Source organism: Euleptes europaea, chromosome 9 (genome assembly GCF_029931775.1).
Source record: "Euleptes europaea isolate rEulEur1 chromosome 9, rEulEur1.hap1, whole genome shotgun sequence".
NCBI classification, from domain to species: Eukaryota; Metazoa; Chordata; class Lepidosauria; order Squamata; family Sphaerodactylidae; genus Euleptes; species Euleptes europaea.
The window spans coordinates 628916-645281 of NC_079320.1; the positions used below are offsets into that span (position 1 = coordinate 628916).

General features: G+C 56.6%; 2 protein-coding genes and 3 non-coding genes across 5 annotated transcripts in view; all 5 read left to right on the forward strand.

Moving 5' to 3' along the window:
• Positions 1-3210, forward strand: part of DCTN1 (dynactin subunit 1) — a 68003-nt gene extending 64793 nt beyond the window's left edge. The window contains exons 24-28 of the mRNA XM_056855195.1: positions 1417-1550; positions 2140-2329; positions 2450-2526; positions 2795-2884; positions 2978-3210. Of these exons, the coding sequence (XP_056711173.1) occupies positions 1417-1550; positions 2140-2329; positions 2450-2526; positions 2795-2884; positions 2978-3115 (629 nt within the window). The 3' untranslated portion in view covers positions 3116-3210. The remainder of the gene's footprint in view (positions 1-1416; positions 1551-2139; positions 2330-2449; positions 2527-2794; positions 2885-2977) is intronic.
• Positions 3211-10259: 7049 nt separating this feature from the next.
• Positions 10260-14857, forward strand: NOP56 (NOP56 ribonucleoprotein). Its single transcript, XM_056855751.1, has 11 exons — positions 10260-10697; positions 10820-11033; positions 11242-11403; positions 11486-11684; positions 11971-12158; positions 12791-12942; positions 13531-13631; positions 13903-14051; positions 14301-14422; positions 14618-14758; positions 14837-14857. The coding sequence occupies exons 1-11, from the start codon at positions 10260-10262 to the stop codon at positions 14855-14857; spliced, it is 1887 nt and encodes a 628-aa protein (XP_056711729.1).
• Positions 11714-11850, forward strand: LOC130483151 (small nucleolar RNA SNORA51). The gene has a single exon (XR_008933573.1). It is a non-coding gene; the product is annotated as a small nucleolar RNA SNORA51 (small nucleolar RNA).
• Positions 14122-14192, forward strand: LOC130483149 (small nucleolar RNA SNORD56). The gene has a single exon (XR_008933571.1). It is a non-coding gene; the product is annotated as a small nucleolar RNA SNORD56 (small nucleolar RNA).
• On the forward strand, positions 14467-14540 carry LOC130483148 (small nucleolar RNA SNORD57). Its single transcript, XR_008933570.1, has one exon. It is a non-coding gene; the product is annotated as a small nucleolar RNA SNORD57 (small nucleolar RNA).
• Positions 14858-16366: the final 1509 nt, after the last annotated feature.

Consider the following 16366-nt stretch of genomic DNA (forward strand, 5'->3'; position numbering starts at 1 on the left):
TGACAGTGTCACGACTCCCAGGAAATGTTTGGGTTCTGCACCCGCCAGGGGGGCTGCTGTGGGCACAAGCGTTTGGCTCAGGCTAGCACTGGGGTAACGGGGCCGATCCACAGAGAGGAGAAAGACTTGGTTACCGCATGTGGCTTTTCGTGTTTGCAGGGAGGCAGGCAGCTGGGGAGGGGAGGCTCTTTGGGTTGCCTGCTTGCTGCACAACTGCCCCGAACCAGTCCCTAAGAGAAGGTGCTTGCTGGGACGGTGGCCATGTCCCTGGGGGATGCAAGTCGGGGGCTGACTCCCTCGAAGATCTCTGGCTTGGCGCTCCTTTCCGAGTTCCGCCCACCTTTCCCGTGGGGGGGTGGGGTTTGAGCCCATGGAGCCGGGCTCGTAGCCGTGGCCTTTGGCATTCAAACGGAGGGGTTTTGGTCTCCCTGCAGGCCAAGGGAATTGCCTGGGCAGGGTCATGTGATGGGGCAGCTGCCAAGGCCTGCTGCTGCGTGCCTCCCCTTCTGCCCACGTGCTTGTGAGCCTCCTCTGCCTGCACTCCCAGCCCCTTGCTCTGCCCAGCGCTGTCTGGGAAGGGTGTGTGGGTGTTGTGGACGGCTGGGAGCACGGGCAGGGGGCGGGCTCGCAAGTGGGGGGCACGGGGGAGTGATTGGGGGGTGTCTGGGAGGAACTCACCCCGGGGTGACCCTTGCCCTTGAGAAGGAGCAGCCCCCTCAGGAGGCCCCTGTGGCCAGGCCTGGCTCTCCGGGGGCAGGCTGCTGCTTGCTCTGGGCGGGCTTTGGAAGCCCTCTTGTAATTCTGTGGCCTCTCCTCTCTCCCATGCTTGCCCTGCAGAGGAACAACAGAGAGGTACAGTTGCATGCCCCCCAGGCCAAGGCCACCCTTGGGTGTGGGGGTGACTGGGAGGGGAGGGAGGAAGGGGAGTGCCGGGGGACACCAGGAATGCGGAAGCGGGAGAAGCAGAAGGGACAGCTGCGGGGGGTCCTTTGCCAGGGAAATTCTGCCAGGGTGGGGTAGTGAAATGCCTCTCCCCATGACCTGTGTACACAGGCAGTTGCCACGGGGTGTCCTGGAAGGAGGGACGCATCCCTCAAGTTCATGACGTGGTGCCCATTTCTGAAGGGCTGTTGGCCCTGTCGGTGACGCTCGGTGCCGGTTTGCTGGCATGCCCTGGGGTGGGCTGTGCCCTTGGTCGGCTTCCACCTTGCGCTCAGCATGTTTGCACACATGTCCAAGGATCCTCCTCCTAGGCTAGCTTTGGTCTTCTCCAGCCCTCTGCCCCGTGGCAGAGGCATGGTCCTCTCTCGCAGACCCTGGCAGGGGGGTCTGAGCAGCCCCCGTGCCCAGGGCAACTGGGAAGCTCTCGTCTCTCCTTCGGCAGGTGCTGCCATTTCTCCTCTGCCCCCTTTGCAGGCGTGGGTGCTGGCCAGGTGGTGATGGGCGGGTCAGGCCCCTTCCAGGTGAAGGACTCCCCTCTCCTCCTCCAGCAAATCGATGTGATGCAGCTCTCCCTCAAGCACCTCAAGAACGAGAACAACCAGCTCAAGGTGAAGGGGAGGGGAGGGAGGGGGCCGGCCAGCCGACCGGGGGCAACTTGGGACCTGAGCAGCCACGGCTGCTGAAGGGGCATCCACCCCCTGGAAGCAGAGTGAAGGATGGACAGAGACAGACCGGGAGGGGGGCTCCCCTCCCTCTCCTCCGCTCTGGCCTGCAGGCTGTGGTGTCTGATGCCAGAGGCCACTGAGCTGGCAGACAAAGAAAGGGGGTGGGGGTGGTCCCAGTGTCCTACAGCAGGCAGAGGCAAAGAAAGGGGGTGGGGGTGGTCCCTGTGTCCTACAGCAGACAGCTGGCTCTCCCCAGAAGTCCTGCAGAAGAGATTTTCCAGCGATGCCCCCCGCCCCAGCTCACAGCGCTCTCTCTCTCGACCTCCCAGCTGAAACAAAGTCTGGCGCTGTCCTCAAAGGGATGCATGCAGGGGGTGGCTAGAGAGCCTGGGGAGGGGGAAGGGGCACAAGCAGCTCTGGTCTGAATCAGCAGCCCCGGGGGGGGGGCTGCCGATGGCAGGGGTGACCCAGAGCAGCAGGGGGGGAAGGTCGACCGGAGCAAAAATGACGGCCCCCCTCCTGTCCTCTGCAGGGAGCTCAAATGCGGAAGGAGTTGGCCTCTCTGCCCCCCCTGCGGGTGCCCAAGCTCTCCCTCCCCAAGGATCGGCAGGCAGAGGAGGTGTTCTCTGGCTCTCTGTACCGCAAGACCAGCCAGCTGCTGGAGACCCTCTACCAGATGAGCGCCAGCACTAAGGTGGTGGACGTCACACGGCAGAAGACAGGTGCGTCTCATGTGGGGCGGGGAGGGAGGCGCTCTCCCCTCAAGGGATGCCTGTGGGGGCAGGGGGAGTGTGCACATGCGCAAAACAACCCGTGCCTTTCTCTTCTCCCCTTGTGTGCAGCAGTCAGCCCAGCAGCCCAGCTCCTAGAGCAGACGACACGCCTGAAAGCACTGAGTGACACCATCGAGAGGCTGAAGGTAATTCCGGGGGGTTCTCCTCTTCCAAAAGGGTCTCTGCCCCAGCCTGGCTGGACGGACAGACTCCAGCCCCACCCCCTCCCGGGATGCTGTTGGAACCGGACCCTGCTGCTCTTAGTGGGGCCTCCCTCCCATCTCAAGGAGCAGCAACGGAGATGGCCGGTTGAGGGCATGGCCAGTGTGACAGCTGCTCCTGGCCTGAGCAGCTTAAAGTCCGGGACCAGCAGCAGGGGCTGATGGGGTGTGGCCTCCTTCCCCCCCCTGGCAGGACGAAGTGATGAAGGAGACGATCCTGCAGCACCCTGGCGCCAGCGTCCCCACTGACTTTGGCACCTTCCCGTCTGCCCCCTTCCTGAAGGTGAGGGCTTGGGCCAGGATGGGGGAGGGGAAGAGGGCCTGCATGCCTCCCACTCTCCTCCTGACCCCTTGTCCGCCGTTCTCTGTTCTCCAGGCCAAAGAGGAGCAGAAAGAGGACACCGTCTACATTGGCAAAGTGACCTTCCCCTGCCAGCCGGGCCACAGCCAAGTGCACAAGTTGGTCCTCACGCCGGAGCAGCTTCACAAGCTCCACACCCGTCTCATTTCCTAAGAGAGCTTCTGCCCGGGCACACCCTGCCCCTGCCAGCCTGCTGCCCATGACCCAAGAGACTGCCCTGTGCTGCAATCCTCTCCCTGCACCACTGACTCTCTTCCTTCCTCTTTCTCTCTCTCTCTGTGCCTCCACCACTCCCGGGCTCTTCCATGTGGCCTGGGCACTGCCCAGGTGCCCCTGATGCGAGCTAGGCTTCCCTCCCCATCCAGAGGGTTCTGCCTGCAGGGGAGGAGGGCCAGGGAGGGGCCCTCCCCCTCCCCCTGTGACCGTCTCGCGGGCTGCACAGTGGCTTCTGACCATTCTGTAGGCAAGGCTGCTGAGCACCCCTTGGGGCCCAGGAGCAGGCACAGAGGAGACAGCCCCTTGCTCAGCTCCCTGGGAGGAGGGTGGGGGGGTGCGCTACGGTGCTCATGACAGCTCTGTGAAGACCACTCTGCTTTCTTGCTGCTGCCGTCTGGCAGGGGTTGCCACCGGGGGCTGGCCTTAAGAGACATTATGCTGCCCCCTCTGCTGTGAGCATTTGGGTCACGGGGCCCCGGGCGGGGGGTCTCTCTGCCTCTTCCTAAGTCCCTCCATTCCCTACTGCTGCTGGCCTGCCCTTGCAGTTCCTCTATGCAGCACTTACAATAGAGACCGGGGGGGGCGGGGGGGAGGATCCGCTGTTGCCTCCGATGGGAGCAGGTTGGGGCTGGAGAAGCCTCCTGTACAATGAGCTCTTCAAATAAATAAACTCTCTCCGCTCAAGGCTGGGCTCTGCGCCGTCTCTTCCTTCCCTTCCTGCCCTGCTGGCAGCGGAAGACGACTCACTCCCTTTAGGGCAGGGGTCCTCAAACTAAGGCCCGAGGGCCGGATCCGGCCCCCGGAGGGCTTTTGTCCGGCCCGGGGACCAAGGAAGCCAGTCCCCCCTTGCCCCCCTCCCCAGAGCTTTTCTGGGCTTCCTGGCTGTGTACGCACAACTGGAAGCCTCCCTCCCGCCCCAGTCGCCCCCTTCCCTGCTCCCTCTCCAGCCCAAAACCCCTTTCCTGGGCACACAAGGCATCTTGCTGCTTCGCGTGCCGCCCGGTCGCCCCCTTCCCCCTCTCCCTCCCAGGCCCAAAACCTCCTTTCCTGGGTGCGCGAGGCGTCTTGCTGCCTCGCACGCCGCCCAGTCGCCCCCTTCCTGTCCTGGCGTTCCTGTTTTGGCCACAGTTGGCAGCGTTCTCACGGCTCGGGGCTCTCTCTCCTCCTGGGGGTATCCTTGTGGCCTGGAGGTAATTGTAGGGGCCCCTTGGGGGGGGCTGGGCATATCTCCAGGGAGAAGAAAAAGACTTGTGGCCATTTATGCACAGGAGGTTTTGCCTTGGATTTGCCGCTCTCCAGATGCACATTTTCCCCATCCGAATTCTCAGAACTCAAAAGTAAATCCCCCCACCACCACCCCAGGGGAGAGTTTGGAGAATTCGGATGGGGAAAATGTGCATCTGGAGAGCGGCAAATCCAAGGCAAACCCTTCCATGAATAAATGGCCTTGGTTTTTACATGCCAACTTTCTCTACCACTAAAGGGAGACTCAAATTGCCTTACAATCCCCTTCCCATACCCTCCCACAACAGACTCCCTGTGAGGCAGGTGGGGCTGAGAGAGCGCTAACAGAGCTGTAACTTGCCCAAGGTCAGCCAGCTGGCTTCGTGTGTAGGGGTGGGGAAACCAACCAGGTTCACCAGATTAGCCTCCGCTTCTCAAGTGGAGGAGTGGGGAATCAAACCCGGTTCTCTAGAGTCCCCGCTCCCAACCACCACTCTTAACCACTACAGGGGGAATGACCGGGCTTGTAAGGAGGATGCTTTTCCGGAGAGCCCCCTCGCGCCGCCGCCTCCTCCCCCGAAACAGTCCGGCCCCCAACAGTGTTTGAGGGACAGTGAACTGGCCCCCTGTTTAAAAAGTTTGAGGACCCCTGCTTTAGGGGATCCGTGAGCCTCTCTGCCCTCAAGGAGTCTTCATTCCACCTGCTTGGGGTCTTGCTCGCAAGCAGGGTGAGGGCAGGTTTCCTTTGGCGTGCCCACTCTGCTGCCAGCTGATGGGCAATCGACAGCTGGGTGTGTCGGCTGACAGGAGAACAGGCAGGTCAGTCCGTTGCAGCAGAAGCAGAACACGAGGCCTTCTCTGCTGCTGCCTCCCAGCACTGGGATTTGCAGGTTGACTGCCACTGAACTGGGAGGTTCTCTTTAGTCACTGACTAGTGGCCACTGATGGACCCCTCCTCCGTGAATGTGTCCAGCTCCCTGTTCAAGCTATCTCTGCTTGTGTCCATCAAGATGTCCTACTGGAACTGAATACCACCCTTGCCCCTGAAACGAAGGCTTTCCCTGTCCTCCATCCTGGCCGTCAGTTTCATTGGGTGCCTACAAGTTCCCTTATTCTGGGAGAGGGAGAAAAAGGTCGCTCCACTTTCACCAGCCCACTGCTTCGTTTTACAAATATCATTTTCCCCCTCCCTTGTCTCTCCTCCCAAACAGGAAAGGCCCCAGTCTCCAGCCTTTCCTCATAGGACAGGTACACCAACCCCCCGATCACTCTGGTTGCCGCCTTCTGCACTTTTTTGAGCTTTGTTTTTGAGAGATGGTGACTGTAATGGTACACGGTGTTCCAAACGAGGCCGCATTCTAGGGCATTACAATATTCCTAATAATCCCTAGCATGGAGTTGGCCTTTTTTACCCTTGCCACACACTGAGTCGACAATTTAATTGACCATCTACTACAACCCCAAGATATCCCTTTAACTCAGCATTGGACAGTTCAGAACCTAGGGGGTTACCGCACTTGTATTCCCAGCGATGTATTAAGAGTTTGAAAAAGTTATAAAAAATACTGTTCGCATTTTGTTTGGCCCCTTTAGCTGTGAAGACGTCTTCCAACCATTTTTTAGCTGTGGTATCCAAAACCCCTTTTAAAGTGATGTTTTTTATAACATTTTCAAACTCTTAATACATCGCTGGGAATACAAAGTGCGGTAACCCCCCTAGTTAGGATTTTTTGTTCCAATGTGGATGACCTTACAATTGCCACCACTGAACTCCGTTTGCCATGGTATCCACTCACCCAATCCACAGAAATACTCCTGGGCCCTTCACTATCCACCATCATGAATAATTTGGTGTCACCTGCAACCTTGGCTTCAACACCCCTCAACCTTTTACAGAAGTGGTGTAACATTTACTACGTCCAAGTCCTCTGGTATGGAGTTTTAGCAACAAGTTACTTATACTGGTTAGACGACCAACAGCTGGTTCCTAGCAGTCCTGGAGCTTCACCTCCGTTTGACTCAGTTCTTCAGACACCCTTCCCCAAAGCAGCAGCTCCAGTAGTGAAAAGAGATGCAAAGCATTTTTCAGCTTTTCTGCCCATCTTCCTTAAGCAATCCTTTTATTCCCAGGCCAGTTTCCTGCTCCGGATATGTTTGAAGAAATGCTTGCTATGGTTACTGCACTTTGTATTCCCAGCGGTGTATTAAGAGTTTGAAAATGTTGTAAAAAAACATCGCTTTAAAAGGGTTTTTGGATACCACGGCTTATAAATGGTTGGAAGACATCTTCACAGCTAAAGGGACCAAACAAAGTGCGAACAGTATTTTTTATAACATTTTCAAACTCTTAATACATTTCTGGGAATACAAGCGCGATAACCCCCTCACAGTCTTGGGGGTTTTGACCATCTGACCTCCTTATTCTCTTTGCTTGTTTTATTGTCTATTTACATTTGTCAGAACCTGTAGTCCTTTCCTGAAGATAACCTCAGAGGGGAGCTTCAGAGGGGAGTTGGTCTGCAGTACAAGAGCTGGATTCCAGTCCAGCAGCACCTTAGAGACCAACCAGATTTTGGGTGTGTGTGTGTGAGCTTTCGAGAGTCAAAGCTCTACGGTGCTACTGGACTTGGATCTAGCAGGAGTCCTTTCTGTGCACCTCATTCTGTGCCTTTTTGCCTTCTGTGGCTTTCTTCACTTGGGCCATTAACCGTGCCGACATCCTTTTAGATTGGTTGATACCTTTCCTAATCTGAGGTGTGCATTCTGTCAGGGCCTCATTTTGTCGCAGGTGGAGGCGTGGAAACTAGAATCAGAATCATAGAATCATAGAGTTGGAAGGGACCACCAGGGTCATCAAGTCCAACCCCCTGCACAATGCAGGAAATTCACAACCCCCTGCACAATGCAGGAAATTCATATCCCCCCACACCTAGTGACCAGAAGATGGCCAAGGTGCCCTCCCTCTCATCATCTGCCTAAGGTCACAGAATCAGCATTGCTGACAGATGGCCATCTAACCTCTTCTTAAAAACCTCCAGGGAAGGAGAGCTTACCACCTCCCGAGGAAGCCTGTTCCACTGAGGAACTACTCTGATAGAAAATTCTTCCTAATGTCTAGACGGAAGCTCTTTTGATTTAATTTCAACCCGTTGGTTCTGGTCCAACCTTCTTGGGCAACAGAAAACAACTCGGCACCATCCTCAATATGACAGCCCTTCAAATACTTGAATATGGTTATCATATCCCCTCTCAGTCTTCTCCTCTTCAGGCTAAACATACCCAGCTCCTTCAACCTTTCCTCATAGGACTTGGTCTCCAGACCCCTCACCATCTTTGTTGCCCTCCTCTGGACACGTTCCAGCTTATCTACATCTTTTTTAAATTGTGGTGCCCAAAACTGAACACAGTACTCTAGTTTCTAGTTGAGGTCTAACCAGAGTGGTGTAAAGCGATACCATCACTTTGCGTGATCTGGACACTACTGTTGATGCAGCCCAAGACTGCATTTGCCTTTTTAGCTACCGCATCACACTGCTGACTCATATTCAGTGTTTGGTCTACTAAGACCCCAAGATCCTTTTCACACACACTACTGCTCAGACAAGTCTCCCCCATCCTATAATTATGCATTTGATTTTTCCTACCTAAACGCAGAACTTTACATTTGTCTTTGTAGAAATGCATTTTATTGGTTTTAGTCCAATTCTCCAGCCTGTCAAGATCATCCTGCATCTTGGTTCTGTCTTCTACCGTGTTTGCTACCCCTCCCAATTCAGTATCATCTGCAAATTTAATAAGCGTCCCCTCTATTCCTTCATCCAAATCATTTATAAAGATGTTGAACAACACAGGGCCCAGCACAGATCCCTGAGGAACTCCACTAGTCACTTCTCTCCAAGTGGACGAGGAACCATTAACTAGCACTCTTTGGGTACGATCTGTCAACCAGTTGCAGATCCAGCTAACAATAATAGGATCTAACCCACACTTTCTCAATTTGTCAACTAGAATACTATGTAGATAAACTATGTCTACAGCATTCCCCTGATCCAGCAAGGTAGTAACTTTCTCAAAGAAGGAGATAAGATTAGTCTGACAGGACTTATTTTTGAGAAACCTGTGCTGGCTCTTAGTGATCAGATCCATCCTTTCTAAATGCTCAAGGACGGACTGTTTGATGATTTGTTCGAACACTTTTCCTGGTATAGAAGTCAAACTGATGGGTCGGTAGTTACTCGGATCCTCCTTTTTCCCCTTCTTGAAGATGGGGACAACATTTGCCCGCCTCCAGTCTTCTGGCACCTCACCTGTTTGCCAAGACTTTTCAAAAATAATGGACAGAGGTTCAGAAATTGCATCTGCAAGTTCTTTGAGTACCCTTGGATGCAATTCGTCTGGCCCAGAGGATTTTGTTTCATTTAAAGAAACCAGGTGTTTGTGCACTACCCCAATGCCAATTCTAGGCTGCAAATCCCTTCCCTCATCACTTGTTCTGTTTATGCCATGTTGAGCACCGCTTTCCTTGCAAGAAAAGACTGAGGAAAAGTAGGAATTGAGGAGTTCTGCCCTCTCTTCATCTCCTGTTACAATTTCACTGTCCGGTCCACGCAATGGGCTTATCTTGTCCTTGTTCTTACCCTGTACATAGGAAAAGAACCCTTTTTTGTTGCGTTTAGCATCTCTCGCTAGCCTAAGTTCATACTGAGCTTTAGCTTTCCTAACTGAGCTTTAGCTTTCCTAACACTCTCCCTACAAGCACTAGTTATTTGCTTATATTCCTCTTTGGTTATAAGGCCCTCCTTCCACTTCCTAAATGAGTCTTTTTTATTTCTCAACTCTTTAAAAAGCGGTTTATGGAGCCACCCTGGCCTCTTTTGGCTCCTCCCAATTTTCCTTTTCATAGGAATGGTTTGTGATTGCGCCTTCAGTATTTCATTTTTAAGAAACTCCCACCCTTCTTGAACTCCCTTCTCCTTAAGTATTTCTGACCATGGGATACTACCTAGCATAAGTTTAAGTTTGTTAAAATTTGCTCTTTTGACGTCCAACCTACATGTCTGACTACGTACAGGTTTTCCTCTCCCCAAGATTGTAAATTCCAAGAGTACGTGGTCACTGCTACCCAGGGTGCCTACTACTTTAACCTCATTGACCAGTTCTTCCCTGTTGGTGAGAATCAGGTCTAAGATAGCAGAACCCCTTGTTTCCGCGTCCACTTTCTGGAATAGGAAGTTGTCAGCAAGACAAGTCAGGAATTTATTGGCTCTTGCATTTTTAGCAGCGTTGGACTTCCAACAGATATCTGGGGGGACTCTATGGAGAGGGGAAGTTTTTTTTAAAATGTTTGCTCTTCGGTGGGAAAATTGGCTGCTGCCACACGGCCTTAGGGCATGTGACAAGCGTACATTTTTTAAGTTCAAGGGCTGAGGGATACTCCCCCCCCGCCCCCGCAACCTTGAACTTGCTCATCTGGTCTATGGAAGCGAGAGTATTTTAGCAACGTGGGAACCTAGAGGTCTGAGGCCATTCCTATGAGGAGATAGGGTTGCCAACGTCCAGGTAGTAGCTGGAGATCTCCTGCTATTAGAACTGATCTGCAGCCAGTAGCGACCAGTTCCCCTGGAGAAAACGCCCCCCCCCAAACCTCCCGCCGATGTGGACGAGGGACGCGCCCACCCTCCCAGGAGAACCGTGGCCGGTCCCCAGGCCAGCAGCGGGCTCCCCGGCCTCCGCTCTGCCGGGGCCTGCAGCACCTGTGCGCACCGCGCTGCTCGGCTGCACCCCGCGCGCACCTCACACAGGCTGGCAAGGGGGGGGGGGCTCTGAAGCGCGCGGGGGGGGGGTGGGTTTTCCCGGGATGCTTCCCGCGCGAGGGGCGGGCGGGGCGGGCGCGCCACGGGACGGTCCTTCCCGCCCCTCCTTGCGGCTCCCCCCGGCGGGCGCCAGGCCCGCGCCCGCCTCAAGCCCGCCAGCGACGCCCCAGGGAGCCGCGGCGGGAGGGGGCGGGGCGGGGCGTGGCCGCGACTCGCTTTCCCGGCAGGCAGCGCGCCGGCGCCCAGCACGCGGCTCCCGGGCGGCGCACGCGGAGGGGCAGCCATGGCGCCGGGGGGCGGGGCGTGCAGAGCGGCCGCGGCGCTCCATTGGCCCGCGCTCGGCGGGTGGGCGGAAGGGGCGGGCCCAGGAGAAGAGAAGAGAGGCGACCAGCGGGGGGGGGGTCACTTCCGTTCCTCAGTCGTGTCTGGCGCAGCAGCAGGAGGAGGAGGCCAGGCCGTCGCCGTCTTCGCAGCCATGGTGGGTGAAGGGGGAGGGGGGCTGGAGGGGGCGTCCCGCTGCCCCCCTCCCCCCTCCCCCCTCGCTCGCTCGCTCGCTCACCGGCTGTCTCTCCCCCCCTCCCTCCCTCCCCCCCGTTGTCCGCAGGCGCGGCCGGTGCTGCTGCACGTGCTGTTCGAGCACGCGTCGGGCTACGCGCTCGTGGCGCTGCGGCAGGCCGAGGAGGTGTCGCTGCTGGCGCCGCAGGTGGAGGCGGCCGTGCTGAGCCTGGGGCCCTTCCAGGCCCTCGTGCGCCTCGTCGCCTTCGCCCCCTTCCGCTCCGCCCAGGCCGCCCTCGACAACATCCACGCCGTCTCCGAAGGTCGGTCGGTCGGTCGGTCGGTCGGTGGACGCGCCCCCCCTCGCACCCCCCCGCCCCGGCCCATCTGCTCGGACCGGCAGAAAAGGGCCTTCCGCATCCCCTCCTCGCACTGGGGGTGGCGCCTGGGGCCCCCCGCATGCCGAGCAGAGGCTCCTCCCCCTCGCGCCCCTCCCCCACTCCTCAAGCCCCTCCCCCTCCCCCCCTGCAGGGCTGCTCCACGAGGACCTGCGGCTGCTGCTGGAGACCCACCTGCCGGCCAAGAGGAAGAAGGCGCTCCTGGGGGTCAGCGACGCCAAGATCGGGGCCGCCATCCAGGAGGAGCTGGGCTGCCAGTGCCAGACTGGGGGGGTCGTCGCTGAGATCACCCGAGGTGAGGCAGGGGCCGGTGGGGGGGGGCGCCGGGGCTCGCCTGGCCGCCTCCCGTCCTGACCCCCTCCCTCCCTCCCCGCCAGGCATCCGGCTGCATTTCTGCCACCTAATCAAGGGCCTGACGGCCCAGTCAGCCTCCAAGGCCCAGCTGGGACTGGGGCACAGCTACTCCCGGGCCAAGGTCAAGTTCAACGTCAACAGGGTGGACAACATGATCATCCAGTCCATCAGCCTCCTGGACCAGCTGGACAAGGACATCAACACCTTTTCCATGCGGGTCAGGTGAGCTGGGGGGCAGGGAAAGCACCCGCTGTCTCTCAGTGCTTACCGCAGGCAGCTGGCCCTGAGCGCTGACTGCATAGGAACGAGAGATACAGAATCCACCACCCTACGTGCACCACAGCCGGGCTGCTTCTCGCCCGGGCTGTATTGTGAACAGGGAACAGCTCTTTCCTCTCTGGGGCTTCAGCCTTTTCTCGTAAACCGTGCCATGTGTTAGTAAGTGTACAGCTTCTCTGTCCAGCAGGGCCGGCTATTTACCCCGATTGTTTCCCCCTCTTCTCTGCAGAGAATGGTACGGGTATCACTTCCCAGAACTGATCAAGATTGTGAGCGATAACTATACTTACTGCCGTCTGGCCAAGCTCATCCGGAACCGGAAGGAGCTGAGCGAAGAGAGCCTGGAGGAATTGGAAGAGATCGTCATGGACAGCGCAAAAGCGCAGGCGATTCTGGACGCTTCTCGCTCATCCATGGGTCAGTGCCAGCGGTGTGGGTGGGCAGAGGAGGCATGGAAGTGCTGCATCGGTTAAGGGTCTGCCAGTGATTCTCCAGGCAGTTCCTGGTTCCAAACAGACCAGCGGTGCCTCAATGGGGGAAGGAGGAGGCAGAGGCACAGCGTGGGCCAAGTTCATATCTGTTTCTAAAGACCAGTGGATGCCTTCTGGGACAAGATTGTTGTTCTCAGCATCTGGCACTAAAAAATAGACCCACAGGGCTGGGGTTTTTCCCTGTTCAAACTGTTCCCTGCACTGTAGCAAAAGAAAGCATGCCAGCATAGCACAGTAACCTGGTGTGTGTTTTTTTTTTTGCGTTGCTTGGGGTCTCATGCAGATTCCCAAAGAGAATGCAGAACAATGCAGAAAAAATTATAGCAGCTGAAAAATTCAAAATGGCGGAGGCTTCCTGGGGAGCAATCTGGAATGCTTGCTCTGTAGCCTGTTGGCTTGGCTACATGTAGGTATTCCATGCTGATCTTCAGACTCTTTGCTTTCCTTCCTGGGCATAGTGTAGGCTGTCTTGGAGGCCGAGCCCTCGAAGTGGAAGGGAAGAGGGGATGTCTTGTTCACTGTTTCCCCCTAGTTCTCATGTCCCCCCACCCTCCACAGGGATGGACATATCTCCCATTGACCTGATAAACATTGAAAGGTTTTCCAGTCGAGTCATCTCGCTCTCTGAATACCGCAAAGGCCTGCAGGAGTATCTTCGCTCCAAGATGAGCCAAGTGGCCCCCAGCCTCTCAGCCCTCATTGGAGAAGTGGTGAGTGGGAAAGGGGGCGGGCAACAAGGGACAGCCCCCCCCCCCCCCCGCCTGTACAGTCCCCTGCAAGGGGCAGGAGGCAGACTTAGCCTGGTTAGAACTTGGCCGCTTCTGTGGAATTCCCCAATGGCTACAGATATGATGTGCATTGTGAATCTGTCAATCCACTGAGCTCTTGCTGCTGACAACCAATCACTACTGATCTGTGCCAGAGGAAGGAGGGGCAGGCCTGGTGCTATCCATAATGCTGAGCTTTTTCAAGCTTGCCTCGTGTTTTGTGGGTGTGCAGGAGGTGTGACAGTTCCCATTTTTGCCATAGGCTTGGGTATTTAGTCCGGGTGGTATTTCAGACTCGCCAAGAGGGTGGGTATACCTGTGTTCAGGGTTTGCCAGCTCTACAGGACCATTCCCTCTGTAGGTAAGCAGATGATTCTAGGTTTCCTTGCAGTTGTGGTGTTGGGGGGGAGTAAGGAGCAGTTTCTAAGTGCCATTGAGTGCCACTTAGTTCTTGAATCTGTGCTCCGTGGCCGCTGTGTGGTGTAACGAGCCTGTCTTGGTATTGTTTCTTTCTGCCTTTTCTACTGACAGGTGGGTGCCCGCCTGATCTCCCACGCTGGCAGCCTAACCAATCTGGCGAAGTACCCAGCCTCAACCGTCCAGATCTTGGGCGCAGAGAAGGCCCTCTTCAGGTACAGCTGCAGGGCAGCCACAGTGATGGCAGGACTGTGGAGAGTGAGGCTTGACACACTTGCCAAGTGTGCGTGATAGTCCAGCTCCCACCCTCTGAGTGGCTACCTGGAGCCTTCCCTTTCCCCTTGGTCTGGCAGGTTAGCTTCTTGCACCGAATTTGGCTGGGAGGAGGAGGAGGTTTGGTGTTGGATGAAGGGGAGTCTTGCCGGTGTGGCTGGGAGGGCTTTGACCCCGTGCCATGCTCGTGATTCTTCCTCTCCTGTGCTGCAGGGCTCTGAAGACCCGAGGCAACACCCCCAAGTACGGCTTGATCTTTCACTCCACTTTTATTGGGCGAGCAGCGGCCAAGAACAAGGGCCGCATCTCCCGCTACTTGGCCAACAAGTGCACCATTGCCTCCCGGATCGACTGCTTCTCAGGTGAGGCTGCTGGGCTGTCTGGGGTCTGGCCCTCGCAGCCCCGGGAGGCGGAGGGTCCTCAATGGACGCTTTGCTGTGATGGTTACATTTTTCGTCAACAGTATTTCACGCAGTGAATGGTGACATCTCACGTCTGAGCAAAGCTTGCCTGTTGGGGGTGGGTCAGGGCTAAAGCTGCCACACCCTGTCTGCACGGGGCATTTTCAAGGCCATGATTGACAGGTGTGGCCCCCCCCTTTCCATTTGCAGAGGTCCCGACCTGTGTCTTTGGAGACAAGTTGCGGGAGCAAGTCGAGGAGCGGCTGGCTTTCTATGAGACGGGAGAGCCCCCCCGCAAGAACCTGGACGTCATGAAGGAGGCGATGGTGGAGGTGAGTGGGGGAAGGTGTCCCTGCCGCCCGCTGCTGGCATCAGCTGGATGTGATGAGAAGTCTGGAGTCCCTGACCCACCACCCGTGGAGGCAAACACTGATTTAATGAGCCTGATCCAGCACAGTGCCTGACAGCCCCTGATGGCGGCTGGGAATGGGCTGGGGCTGACCTGGATCCTTTTGCCCCTTGTTCAGGCTACAGAGGTGGCTGCGGAGATCAAAAAGAGGCTGGAGAAGAAAGAGAAGAAGAAGCGGAAACGTGAGAAAAAGCGGCTAGAGGCTCTGGTGGTGGAAGCTGCTGCTGCAGAGAACTCGGTGTTGGAGACCACGGCAGAGGTGAGGGAGCTTGGAGGGGCTTCCCCCCCAGTCTCATTGGCTCCTTTTGAGGACTTCCCTGTGCCTCCACTCCCTTAGGGAATGATCTTCGCTCCATGAGCCAAGCGGCCCCTAGCCTCTTAGCCCTCATTGGCGAAGTGGTGAGCGGGAAAGGGGGTGCTGTGTGGTGTAACAAGCCTGTCTTGGTATTGTTTCTCCCTGCCTTTCCTGTTGACAGGTGGGTGCCCGCCTGATCTCCCATGCTGGCAGCCTAACCAATCTGGCCACATACCCTCAGGGAATGACCCACTGGGGGCTGACCAGGCATGGTCACTGTGACTTGCCTTTTGCAGAGGTGCCAACCCAGGGCCACCCGAGTGTCTTCACTTCAATGTTCTTGTTTCTGCACAGGAAAATGAGACTGAGCCCAAAAAGAAGAAAAAGAGGAAGCAGCAAGAGGAGGCGGAGGCGGTTGAGAATGGCCTGGAGCCTGAAGTTGTACCCAAGAAGAAGAAGAGGCCGGAGCCCCCGCCTGCTGTGGAGACCCCAGAGAAGAAGAAAAAGAAGAAGAAAAAGGTGCAGCCGGAGCAGGACAGTGACGGCACAGACTAGCAGGGGAGGGGGATCTGGGCCTGGCTGAGACCAGAGAGCCCTTTTCCTCCCTCCTTTAATGAACTGGCTTTTTGCGGGAGTTGACTGCCGCTCTCCCCAGAGTTTTCCAGACAGGAGAATGTAGCCCAGGTTGGACCTTCTTTGTCAAAATGTCTGGTCTGAAGGCCACTGGGGCCATGGCTTGCAGGCCTATGGCGCATACACACACCTCACTCTGAGCAGGAATGCAGAGGATCCCAAGCCAGGGGCGGGGGTTGGCCTGCCTTATTGTTCCGACCCCTGGGGATCAGCAATTGATGCAGAAGTCCAGCTGTGTGAAGCAGAACATTTCATTTTCCAATAAAGCAGATTGTTTATAAGAGCGTCTTCCTCCTCAGTAAATCAGTAGCTGTGCATGTTTGGTATGGGGGGGGGGGGAGTCAGGCATGGTAGAGATGGAAGGGGTGGGCTTGTAGGTTCTCGCCTAGGCTGGTCCTCTGCCCAGAGGTTGGAACCTGAGGTCCCCAAAAGCTGCTCCTGAGGTGGGCGCTGACATGCAAGGGTTGGGCTGGGGCCATGCACAGTGTGGCCAAGGACTGTGCGTGCGTGGAATCCTTTCTTCACACACAACCTTTTAGAAGCTCCCTGTGGGCGATGGGACCCGGTTGATTGTAAAATGCCAGCCTGGTTCTGGAGAGCTGAGGCTTGATCCGGTGCACAGCTGCTTATTCATGGCCTTTTTTTGGGGGAGGTGGCATTTTAAAAGCCATCCCCAACAGGCAGTGGCCGCTATCCCACCCCCACCCACTCCAGGATCGCTTGCTTGCCCCAAAGCTTTTCATCCAACATACTGGTTACTCACAGGTTTCCTTTCTGGCCAGGGGGCTGCCAACCGTGCTGCTATCGGGCGTTGGGGGCTCCCAGCGTGTTCCCTGGCGCTCAGGCTGGCTGTTCTCCACTTAGGGCAGAAGTGCTTCTAAGAGTGCGGGGCTGGGGGACACACAAAACTGGAGGCTTGATTTAGAACCTTTTTGATCA